The sequence below is a fragment of the Vipera ursinii genome (genome assembly GCF_947247035.1).
Source record: "Vipera ursinii genome assembly, chromosome: Z".
NCBI lineage: Eukaryota > Metazoa > Chordata > Lepidosauria > Squamata > Viperidae > Vipera > Vipera ursinii.
In genome coordinates this window covers 99,711,682-99,724,474 of record NC_139517.1, presented here as the reverse complement: position 1 = coordinate 99,724,474, position 12,793 = coordinate 99,711,682, and the positions used below count along the sequence as shown (strand labels likewise).

The 12,793-nt window shown below is 36.4% G+C and overlaps 1 protein-coding gene across 1 annotated transcript in view; it reads left to right on the top strand.

Annotated features, from left to right (window-relative positions):
- The window catches only part of PPP1R9A (protein phosphatase 1 regulatory subunit 9A), a gene marked incomplete at its 5' end in the record, with an annotated part of 75,318 nt that extends 70,531 nt beyond the window's left edge, over positions 1-4,787 (top strand). Inside the window, 3 exon segments of the mRNA XM_083379030.1 lie at positions 1,576-1,758; positions 4,440-4,553; positions 4,555-4,787. Coding sequence (XP_083235156.1) covers positions 1,576-1,758; positions 4,440-4,553; positions 4,555-4,653 — 396 coding nt within the window. The 3' untranslated portion in view covers positions 4,654-4,787.
- Between the last annotated feature and the right edge of the window lie 8,006 nt (positions 4,788-12,793).

The following is a 12,793-nucleotide window of genomic DNA, read 5'->3' as shown; positions in this document are numbered from 1 at the left end:
CAGTTTGGCTTTAATTTGCTCTGTCATAGCCAAAATCATGTCCAGTATCAGTTTATAATCAAGTGGTGGGATGTATTCATCCATTTTGTTGTTGTTTGCATTTAAATCTTCCATGGAGGCTGTTTTAATAATAGTCAAAAAATTTCCACCTCCTGAAGAGTTGTATTCAGTGCAAGGTGTTCCCACACTTATCTTTAACCATAGCGTCAAGGACAGCTCTGTTATTCAGTCAGCTCTCACAACAGAAAAAGGAAATTTACTTGCTGTACCACGTTTTGCCACAAGATGTCATCAGTAACATATAAGATGCAATGTAAGAATTTTCTTCTTTTTTTTCCAAATTAATATAGAACTTTTGTAGGATTACTCCAATTTTTTTCCTTAATTCAATTTCCTTAATTTTTTCCTTAATTCACAAATTTTTCCTTAATTTCTTAGAGAGAAGATAGGATAGTGGATCCCCAGCAACAAATAGAAGCTTTTTAGTAAATACAGATGAAATTGTTTAATTTCTTTGCTCAATTAATTGAGTTTCTTTTGTAGCTTTGAGGCTTTAAGATTTGTTCCCAAAGTAGATATTCGCCGTTTTCTCAAAAAATGGGGAAGGAGATTTTCAGGAATGTCCCACAGGAAAATGGTTAAGGAAATAGAAAAGGTAAAAGCTCACCCAGGTCCTCCAGATTGCTTTTTAGTGCTAGGTAATGCTTTTGGCTTTCGGCAGGGAGTGGCTTAGTGATCAGCTATCTTCATGGCTGGTCTTTTCTTCTTCGGGCCAAAGGAGATGATCCCAGATTCCAGTGGAGGGCTGCTGCCCTTCCACGATCGCAGGGAAGTCCTCCTCTCGGTAATCGCGCCTCCAGGGCGATTTTTGACCCTTTTCAGGGTCCTCCAAAAAAGAAAGAAAAGGACAGCAGGAAGCAGACTGTTCCTGCATGTCCGGAAGCGCTGCACACATGAACTGGAAGCCGGCAATAGGTTGTTCAAACTTATTGGCTGCCACCTAGAGGCCAGGGTATAAATAGCTGCATTCGCAGACCTGTTTCCCAGTTCAGCTCCTACAAGCAAATAAAGAATGTTCCTGACTGAACTCACTTGCCTCGTCTCTTCTCTCAAGCAACAAACCCAGTATACAACATATACTATAGTATATCTTTCTCTAAGTAAAAGGTTGTATAAGGTATAGGTATTAGGATGTGGTTCTCTGTATGGTAAATATTGCACAAAATTTGATCAGATGGAACCTTTGTCATTCCAGACTCTACAAAATCAGCATGTAATAGTTTTTATAGATAAAAATAATATGAAAAGTAGGCTTTAGTTCTAATATTAAAAAGATTTTTCCAAATGTTTGCTCCCTGCAAAGAATTAAGCAATTGAATGTTAGGTTCGACCCAGCATCCAACTAGTAGTTTTCCTATAGGCACATTTTTATAAATGATATATCTTGTCAATTTTGATATGATTTCACAATTAATTGGGAATTTTATTAAAATTATGTTGAAGATATGCTACTATCACCATGATCTGATGATGTAGCTTTTCTGAACTTTGTACTTCAAAATGTTTTTGTTATAGATTCTTGATAATGGACAATCCCCCAAGCACAGCCAATTTCCAGATCATGCTGTTTCAGAATGGAGTGTGCAGCAGGTTTCCAATTGGTTAAAGAGCCTCAATTTAGAACATTGTATTTCTGAATTTACAGCCCATAATATAAATGGAGAATGTCTCCTTCAGCTGGATGGCAGTAAACTTAAGGTAATTGCTTCTTTGTGTTGGAAAAATAATTTAGAATTTTATTATGCAAATATGTAATGGAAAATGCAATTAAAATCTTGATATATAGAGGTGATAATATATAGCAATAAAGTATAGCAATACCAATTGCTGAAAAATTAAATTATACAATTGAAGTGTTAGCCACTGAAATTATGAAAATCTCATTACCTCTGAAAATCATACCTAGATGCACAGTGCTAGATATTAAAATTAATAAACAAATTAATATTCAATGTTTAATTTGTTATTTTTCAGAATTCTTTTATTTTGAAAATTAATGGCCAGAGATACTGCACCTCTGGACTTCAAGTGTTATTATCATAAATTAATCCTGACTCAAGTTACTGTAGGAGATGACCAAGCTGAGCCCGAGAGAGGGGTTAAACACGTCATAAGTCATAGTCCCTGTGCTCCCACAAAAGATTTAAGTCCAGCTCACCTTAAATTCCTTTCTATCCTTAACTCCTACAAATTTCTCTTGACTATTAGTAGATCAGATTTTTGTAGAGAGCATAAGCTTGCAATAAATCTTTATACTCCTTTAAACTTCTTGTATCCCCTGTTTTCCCCAATGCTTGATAGTTTTTGACTGCATCTCTTGGTACCATTAAATAAATGTTATTTATTACTAATTACTAAGTCCTATTAATATATAACTGGTTCTAGATTTACAACTGGTTGCTTAAAGTTATGATGGACCTCCCCCCCAAAATACAACCTGGATTCAAAGTTCTGATGGCTCCTTCCTTTCATGGTTGTGTGATCAAATGCTCAGCAACTTGCCCATGTTTATGGCTATTTTTGCGCTAATCCGTGGTGATATAATCACAATTTACAGCCTTTTTGCCAGAAACCAATGTTTACTTCTGCTTTCTGACAAAAAATGGCCATTGCAGGCAATGGGTTCAATTGATGACCAATTCACCTAACAACTTCTGCAAAACTGTCATAAAATTGAATTGCTCACATGCTAATCTGTTTAACAATCAGCATGACTTATTACTGTAATTCCAGGCTCAGTTGCAGCCATACCTTAAGGACCATCTATAGTTCATTTCCTTTGGCGGTTTTGGTTTTAGAAAACACAGTTATATATTCATCTATTTTGAAATGCTTTTACATCATCTCTTATAGCAAAAGCCTTACCAAAGTAGCTTCTTAGTACAGAAGGACTTTTTTCCTTGTAAACATGTATACCAAACAAATATGCATGCACATATAGATGTACCTATAGCTATTATGCCAAGGGACGCGGTGGCTCAGTGGGTTAGGATGCTGAGCTTGTCAATCAGAAGGTTGGCAGTTTGGCGGGTCGAATCCCGAGTGCCGCGTAACAGAGTGAGTGCCTGTTACTCGTCCCAGCTTCTGCCAACCTAGCAGTTCAAAAGCACATAAAAATGCAAGTAGAAAAATAGGGACAACAACAGTGGGAAGGTAACAGCGTTTCGTGCGCCTTTGGCATCTAGTCATGCCGGCCACATGACCACGGAGACGTCCTCGGACAAGCACTGGCTCTTTGGCTTTAAAACGGAGATGAGCACCGGCCCCTAGACTTGGAAACGACTAGCACGCATGTGCGGGGGAACCTTTACAGCTATTACAGATTGACCTACACATATTTTGCTCTCTTACTACATGGTCTTGTGCTATCACATAAATCACTATTTACTGCTACAACCAGCTTATCAGGTTACATCTTATCACATCAAGCATTGTATTTTTATTGCTCTGCAAAAACACTCTGGCATATTGGAATGTGTGTCACTCATATTGAAGCTCCGAATCGTTTCGGAACTAGAAGTGATCGTTCTTAGAATTATAGTTTTGCTTGCCAACATTTTGACATCTGGCACATTCTCTCACCATACAAGGCAGCCAACAGGTTCCACTGAAAATCAAGTATTTGAAATCAGCTTTAGTAGTATTTGTACATTAGGTGATGCCAGCCAAACTAGGCAGCATTACTCTAATTGCTGAATAACTGAGAGGTTCCTTTATAAGGGCTCATGTAAAAGGAAACTGATTAAAGTTAAATTTTAAAGAACCACTCCTCATACCATATTTATTGCTTTTATAAATAAATCAGCACTCCTAATGCTCCTTTCTCTCTCTATTTTCCCCACAACAACAACCTTATGAAGTGACTGGCCCACAGTCACCCAGCTGGCTTTCATGCCTAAGGCAGGACTACAATCAGAGGTGGGATTCAAATATGTAAGCAATCTCTGTGTGGATGCCGCTTCTGGAAGTCCATTCTGGGCCTGGGCAACAAAAAATTAGCTTCCAGTTCTGCCAAAGTGGTGCGAACTGGCTGAATCCCACCACTGACTAAAATTCCCCATCTCCTGGTTTGTAGCCTGGCACCTTAACTACTATACCAAACTGGCTCTCATAATAGATCCTTTGATGTGAAGAAACTCAATTATGAATCAAAATTGAATCAAGTGTTTATTCTTAATGCCCAGGCGTAAGCATATTTTCTCTGTTAAAGTATTAGTAATAGTAGTTTTGCCCACTGGATGAGTTGCTTTGATAGATCAAGAATATTAATGTTTACTGTTCTATTAAAGACCATGCTGCCTTGTACATATCCAAATTATATTTTAAAGGACCTGCAATTTTGCCATACATTAAAATGTTTATCTTTTTAAAAATATTAGTTCCTTGGTATGACATCTTCCTGGGAGAGAGCTGTGATTAAAAAGAAAATCAAAGAAATGAAAGCAAATCTAGAAAAAGCCCGCAAAGCTCAAGAGAAGATGGAAAAGCAAAGGAAAAAAACTTAGGAAGAAGGAAAATGATCAATTTCAAAGGGAGTGCAGAAAGCTGGAAAAGCAATCACCAGAACCAATTCAGGGGGCTAATGAGCAATGAGACACCAGAATTAACTGTGCTTTCTAAGAATATGAAGACAATTTCGGAAAAACAACAGTGAACACTGTTTTCTTCATTAAAGAGAAAGCTTTGCACCTGTATCTGAAGCTTTACTTAAGGGAAACAAATCATGAGTAGCTATAGTTTCCTGCCTCTGTAGAAATGTGGATACTTGGGATATATTCAGCAATTCATTATTTTTTAATGATTCAGCAACCCAGGATGGGATGTTACTAAAAAATCTTTCACTTATCTATGCTGCCTTGGCATATTTGTCCTCATTTGCATTGGGCTTCCTTCTTTGTCCTGTTACACTGCATATTAAAATGCCCTGGAATCAGGCCAGCGTTAAAAGAAAAGGTTCAATGGACCTGCAAAGATGAATAGCCAGAGGTAAAATGTATATTAGTGACTACACATGGATAACAACGTACATCAAAATTTCAATATTTTCCTCTGCAAATGAGCTTCATTTCACATTCATGCTCAAGAGAGGATTCTGCTTCATTCCCAGCACAGTGTAGTTTCAGGATCTGAAATGGTACTGAAATAGCAGGTGCAGCTGAGTTCAAGCATTCTCTTGCATTTCAATAGGGAAGGCAGTCCTTTTCCTATCAGCATCCCACATTTCTCCCCTCCCAGGAACTAAAGAACAATGGAAGCAAGGCCTTAACGTGCTGTTTGACACTAGAGAGTAACATTTATTCTCTGAATTTATATGTATAGTTGGATTTCTAAATTTAAGTTGGTTTGTAATAAAATACAATTTTTCAATGTTTTCCTTGAGGAACGTGTTTAATTACACTTTCCAGTAGCATGCTACCCTTTTCTTCCCCCCTCCCTAAAAGAATTAACATTTCTTTGATCAACAAGATGATCCACCTTTTGTCCTTCCTTAAACCAGAAGCAGAAGTTGATTATATTCCTTGGCAGAGCTAAGGTTTCACCTGCTGAAATTGACTTTCAAAGTCACTTTGAAATATGTTTTCTTTTTTTTTACAGAAAATAATTTTTGCCATTTAAAAAGCAATGTGCTTTTTAAACTGCCAAGTCATAAGATATTGCCAACTGTCCTATAATAAAATACAGGAATAAAAAAGCTATAGCTATAATAAATGCAGTTTGGATGTTTTCCCCATAAACAGAATAACCAGATAGGATTGAAAGCTCAGGCTTAAATAGGTGGGTCAAGGAACATTCTAGTTGACTTAAGAATTATCATGTTTAAGAATTGAGGCGATCATTCAGGTGAAAGTAAGCTTTTTAAAGATGTATTATTTCATTGGACAAATTTAAGCATGCACTCAACTTATCCCTTCTTTAAAATCAATGGGATCTCTTTTTTAAAAAATTCTTTCAGTTGCAGCCTTTAATATTTTGCCAAATTATGAACTATAATCTCAGTTTCCCTTTTAATTTATTCTAACTGAATTTAGCATAGGGTTTTCTTTCGGTGATACTATATTAGATAGAACTATGAACTGAAAACAGCTGGCTTTAAAATATGGCCACTTAAAATAAGTTTGTTGTCGAGGACAATTTGATAAATTAATGGCAGACCAAGTGGCAACCAATCTGCGGTTTGCTAGGCATAATACTTTTTGCAACGCTAATAAACCAGGCAGATGGTTAGCCTATAGACTGAGGAAGAAACAAAGGGCCTCTAACATAGACAAGATTGAATATAAAGGAAGGGTTGTGTTTCAACAGAATCTAATTAAGGATGCTTTTGTGGATTTTTATTCGAAATTATATACCAAAGAGGAAATTGAGGTAAAAGACATTGATAAATATTTGGAGAATGCTAATATTCCGGTCCTTACGCAAGCACAAAGAGAGGGGATTAACCAACTGATCACAGAAGAAGAAATCCTTACAGCAATTAAGGATTTGAAGGTTGATAAGGCGCCCGGTACGGATGGCTTGTCTGCGGCCTTTTATAAAAATTTACAATTTGAGATGATAAAACCGTTAAAGGAACTGTTCCAGACAATCCAGAGGGGGGGAAAGGTGCCACCGTCTTGGAGAACAGCTTTTATCTCATTGATTCCGAAGGAAGATCAGGATGCTACTCAAGTTAAAAATTACAGACCGATTTCGCTTTTAAATACAGATTATAAGATATTTGCTAAGGTTTTGGCTAATAGACTGATGAGGGTTCTGCAACAGGTGATTCATGGGGATCAAACGGGGTTTATTAGTGGTAGGCAAATGAAAAATAATGTTAGACATATAGTTGATGTGTTAGAGTTTTTGGAAAGACACAACCAGATCTCTGCAGCGCTAATCTTTTTAGATGCTGAAAAGGCTTTTGATCAATTGAATTGGCAATTTCTGTTGAGAATGTTAGATAAAATGGATTTTGGGGAAAATTTCTTGCAGCCGATTAGGGCATTATATCAAAAGCAAACTGCCCGAATCATAGTTAACAATAGCTTGACGGCAGTATGTAATATTGAGAAGGGTACAAGGCAAGGATGTCCGTTATCGCCCTTGCTATTTGTATTAACTTTAGAGATATTATTGAACAAGATTCGGAATTCGGAAAAAATTAAGGGGATACAAGTTGGAGATCAAGATTATAGATTGAGAGCATTTGCAGATGATCTGGTTGTTACAGTGACCCAGCCAGAGAATTCTGTTGTGGACCTGATAGAGATAATAACACAATATGGGAAGGTTTCTGGATTTAAAGTAAATGTACAGAAAACTAAAATTTTGGCTAGAAACATGACAGTTTCACAGAAGGCCTTCTTGGAAGGATTAACTGGATTTGAGATTGTTAAAAGGGTTAAATATTTGGGGGTAATTTTGTCGCCCTCGAATACAAAGTTATATAAAAATAATTACGAAAAATTGTGGGGGAAAATTCAAAAAGAATTGGAGAGTTGGCAAAAATTGCAATTGACTTTGTTGGGACGGATTGCAGCAGTGAAAATGAATGTCCTGCCCAAATTTTTATTTTTATTTCAAATGATACCGATTCTTAAGAAAGATTCTAACTTGGAGGAATGGCAGCGTGGTATCAATAAATTTGTGTGGGCAGGGAAAAAGCCACGAGTTAAACTTAAGATTATGCAGGATATTCGTGAGAGAGGTGGCCTTAAATTGCCTAATTTTAAATTATATTATGAAGCTGCTGCATTAGTAGGAATAAGTGATTGGATTAACTTGACGCAATCGAGGTTATTAAATCTTGAGGGCCATGATTTGTTGTTTGGCTGGCATGCATATTTGTTGTATGATAAGAAGGTAGGTACCGTGTTTAGGACGCATATTCTAAGACAGGCATTGCTGAGAGTTTGGAAGAAGTATAGACATAAGCTAAGTTGTAAGATACCATTGTGGGCAATTCCAAAACACGCAATAGAAAATATACATGCTGGTTTCAAACACGATGAGACTACCTACAAGGAAATTTTAAGTTTAGAAAGGAATGTTTGGTGTTTGAAATCATATAGCTTCTTGCGAGAAGAGAAGGTTGTACAAACATGGTTTCAATATACTCAGCTACGGGCCAGGTGGAAAGAAGACCAGAAAATTGGATTTGCAACGATTGATGAAAATTTGATAAAGCAAATTAGACATCAGGGACCTGCACACATTAAACGGATATATCTTGCACTGATTGAGATTGATTCAGAAACAGAGCTTGTTAAGGACTGTATGATAAAATGGGCCCAAAATATCCAGGAAGTTATTACTATGGATATGTGGGAGAAGATTTGGGTGAGGAATGTGAAATTTACTCAAGCTCAAAACTTAAGAGAGAATTTTTATAAGATGTTTTATAGATGGCATTTAGATCCTAAAAAACTTGCAAGTATGTACCCGAATTATCAGCCTAAGTGTTGGAGGTGCGGGGCTGAAGATGCAACATATTTTCACATATGGTGGACATGTAAAAAGGTTAAGGCCTTTTGGATTAAAATCTGGTGGAATATACAGAAGATTTTTAAAAGAAGGATAAAGTTTTGTCCGCAATTTTTTTTGTTGGGAATAATTGTTGATGCTACAGTGGTGGACTCTAAGTTGATGCTGAATTTAATTACGGCAGCAAGACTTTTGATAGGACAATATTGGAAGAAAGAGGAGCTGCCGACCATAGAAGAATGGACTTTAAAGGTTTCCGACCTGGCAGAGATGGCGAAGATATCGGCTTATTTGAAAGATCACTCGCAAGAACGTTATATTATGGAATGGAGAAAGTGGATTGAGTTTATCCAGAATAAGTATAGGGTTAAGAAGTTTTATCTAGCATTTGAATAAGTCTTCTTTCGTGTTTTTTCTTTTCTTTTCCAATTTTCTTTTTTATATATATTTAATAATGTTAAGTTTTGTTTGTTCTTATACAAGTTAGAGGGTGATGGATTTTAGAATTTATGGTTGTTAGTATATGGTTGCTTATGATTGTTTTTATATATATATACCTTGTATTTAGCTCTGGGAAGTCCGGGGGGGGAGGAGGGTGGGGGGGAGGCAAGGGAGGGAAGAGGGAGGGGGGAGCTGGGGAGGGGAGGGTCGGGGGGGATGGGGGTTTTTAATGGAAAATTGTATTGTAAAACTTTTCAATAAAAAAAAAAGTTTGTTGTTATCATTTAGCTGGCATTCAGGTTTTATTTAAGGCCTACCTTGACTTAATTCTGAAATTTTTACAAAAGAATTTCTTAACTACAGGAGCTCAATTTTCCCTTTCGTCTCAGCAGCTTTGTTATGCCTGTTCTACATGCAATGTTCTATATGCAACATGCTTTTTATAATTGCCAGGATTCTCATTGCTCTCGAATCCTATTCAGTCATTCTATGTTTGTATTGCAATATTCAGGTTGAAACCTGAAGCTAAAATAACAAAACCCTGCCAGCATATCTGATAACTTGAAGGTCCTAACGCTTGTTTTTTGTGCCAGAAAGGACCAAGACTACAAAAGAAAAGAAAAAAACACGAAATGGAAGACACTTGTCTTGGAGGACACAGATTGAACAAAAACCTCTGAGAACGGTCAAATTCCATTGTTCATTTATTGTAGAGGTTAAATGCTGTGTTTGAGCAAATGAAGGGTATCTGAAAAACAACTTTCTTTTACCTCTGAAGTTAGTAATTGAATTAAATGCAGTTCTGTTTTTGTAAGGTTTATAGGCTGGTAATTTAAGATGGATGTATATATCAGTAACATCTGAGGACATGTTCCTCTCCTTTATATAATTTATGTTCTTTATTTTGTGTCCCTAAAATTCCTGAGGGCTATATATTGCTCTGTAAAATGATTTTACATTCCTTCTGTGTAAATTGTATGATGTTGCAGATGACTAATTTGATGTATGTTCTGCACTTATCCCCTTATTTTGTTTTATGTTTTGAGATAATTTTAGACCTAAACATTGAATTTAAAGTTTTTAAAGTAAAAGTAATTATTTATACATAAGAAAAAAAATATATAAAATTAACATTTCTGTTGAGTAAATAAAAGATATAGAATGGATCAAACCAAACCTTGGTCTCCATCAGTAAGAGCCAAATTATAGTTTATTTGCTGTTGTTCCTTTTTCCTCTTCATTTCCCTCCCTTCAGGTGTTTGCAACAATGATTCTAATGTCTGCCCATTATTCTTTTTTATATATATAAGAATTGCCATAGTAAAGGTGAGCCTGGCTGATCATGTCTGCCAAACAACAACACTATTCTCTTTCACAAGTATACCTTTTGGAAGACCTGCACTTCTTTAACTAGTGCTTGATAGACAAACATTAAAGGAACCATTAGACAGTCATTAAATTATCCTAGATGTTGGCAGAATCTAGTGAAGAGATATTTGAACAGGAGAAGGACTGTTACTTGAGACTGTAAGCATTCAGTGACCACTAAATTGCAGGAAAAAGAGTTGTAATGTATCTTTGCTGACATGTACTGATGATCTGGATTGTTGCAGTATAACAGATAAATGAATAGATAGATTTATGATTATCTGGATTGTTGTAACTTTTAATTTCTTCCTTCTCTTGTTAAATCAGCAACTGAAAATCTTGAAACATTCCAAAACTGATCAAATATTTATTTGGTTAGCTGAATGACTGCCTTTTCCTGATCACATCTACTGATTCACCAGAGTGTGCAGGCAAGGTTTGTTGCATGCCTCCTGTCCTAAGAAGGTATATCTGGGGGGGGATCCAGAAGAAGAGCCATCTCCATGGTGGCTCGCTCCCTTTGGAACATCATTCCTGCAGAGATTAGATTGACCACACCTTTGATACTTTTTCACAAGGCCCTGAAGACCCTGGTTTTGCCAATGGGCCTGGGGAACCAAGAGTGGGGTGGAACCCATCAAGTCTGATTGATTCTTGTTGCCAGTGGGTGGGGGGAGTTATTGGTTTTTTATTGTTGGTATGTTAGGTGTTTCTTTTTGTAAGCTGCCCAAAGTCACTGACAGTGAGTCACTGACAGTGAGCTATGCAAATTTTCTTATAAAAATAAAATGAACCCACAACCAGGCTATATCCAAACTACCAGAAAAAAAGTAACTGGAGATTACTTGAAAGAATTAAAATCGAAAGAAGATCAGCAATCCCTGCCCTGAAAATTGAGGTCCTTCTCCATTCCTTTCTTATACAGGATTCACCTCTAATGTTAATTCAAGAGCTTCTTAACCATCACTTTTGTAGTGGGAACATTTTTGTATTTTGGTTGTTGATATCTGTATAGTAAAACATTTGATGATGCAGGTCTGACTCAATTTACCTACTGAGAAAGGGGCAAAGGAATCCTAAAAGACATGTAAGAATTCACCAAAGCCTATAGATAGTCCAGTTAAAATATCTGGAAGGATAATTACTTGCAAAACAATCCTATGTACTGGTACTCCTCAATGTGTGTCTTTCCCTTCTTGGTGTCTAAGCTTTGTTGCTTTTCACTTATATTGCATCTTTCCTGATCTAAGGCAGAAATGGTTGAGAAATAAAAAAAAATGACCTCTGATGCTGATCTTCATTAGGCTAGTCTCAACTGTTGGTTAAAACAGTTGTGAAACTTAAAATCCAAAAATACTCCTTGAATTACTATTTAACTTTTAAAGTTTAATTTTTTGTCCAAAGGCATTGTTTGACGTTTTGCAGTTATTCAACTTAAAGGGTAGAGGAAAACTCTTTAGCGAGGATATGTTATTTACAAAAATACAGAGTGGCCTCTGCCTTACTGTCTAGCATTTGCACTTTGGCTCACTCACAGGAATTGGTCCTTCGCATAAAAATAACTAGTCAGAGAGCTTACTGCATTATTAACCCGCTAAGACAGTAACAGAGAGCAGCAATTTCCAGGGTGCTGTCAAACAAGCATCTGAATGAAGAACGGTTTGCACTGCTAGCAGTTAAGATTTTGAAACTTCTCTGCCAATGGCCCATTCAGGAAACTATTTTCATTATAATGTTCTTAATCAAGGGAAGATACTTACTCATTTATATATCTTTATACAGGAGTCCACTTGGGTGTGAACAATTAATCATATATACAACTCACCAAACGCCAAAAGTTGCTTTTAGCCATGAGGTTGCCTGTTATAAATTTAATAACGTGGGATCTTAGTTTTTAAGAAAATTCTCTCCTGAAGTTACATTTGTTAATGTTTCTTTTGATATCTTTAATATCAGCCCGTATTTTATGTTACTAAATCGTATTTGGTTAATGGCTCTTTTTGATTTTATTGTATTTGTGTGACACTGGAACAATATCTATTTGGACATCTTTGAAGCAGCCCTGAAAAGGAGCTGTCCAATCGTCTCTTAGACATAAGAAGTGACGTTCTTGTACTGGAAGACACTTTTGTGGGTGTAAATTATGCAATACACATAGCTTATTAATCATTGAAATTTATTTTTTATTGTTAATGACTGCTTTTTTCAGAAACTACCAACACAATTATGCAATAATCAATTCTTCCAATAAACTTGCTATCCTTATCATTTATATGATTCTGTGAGGGTCACAGTGGAAAATGTAAGTAATTTGGAAGGCAATAGTAATACACGCTTTCTCATGGTAACCCTTCCCAAGCATGTTGTGGGGGGGGGGTGTCACCTTAGAAAGAAGTCAGAATATGTATTCATAACTTGTTCATATTAACCTGAAGTTGTCTTCATAATGCTGTGACAA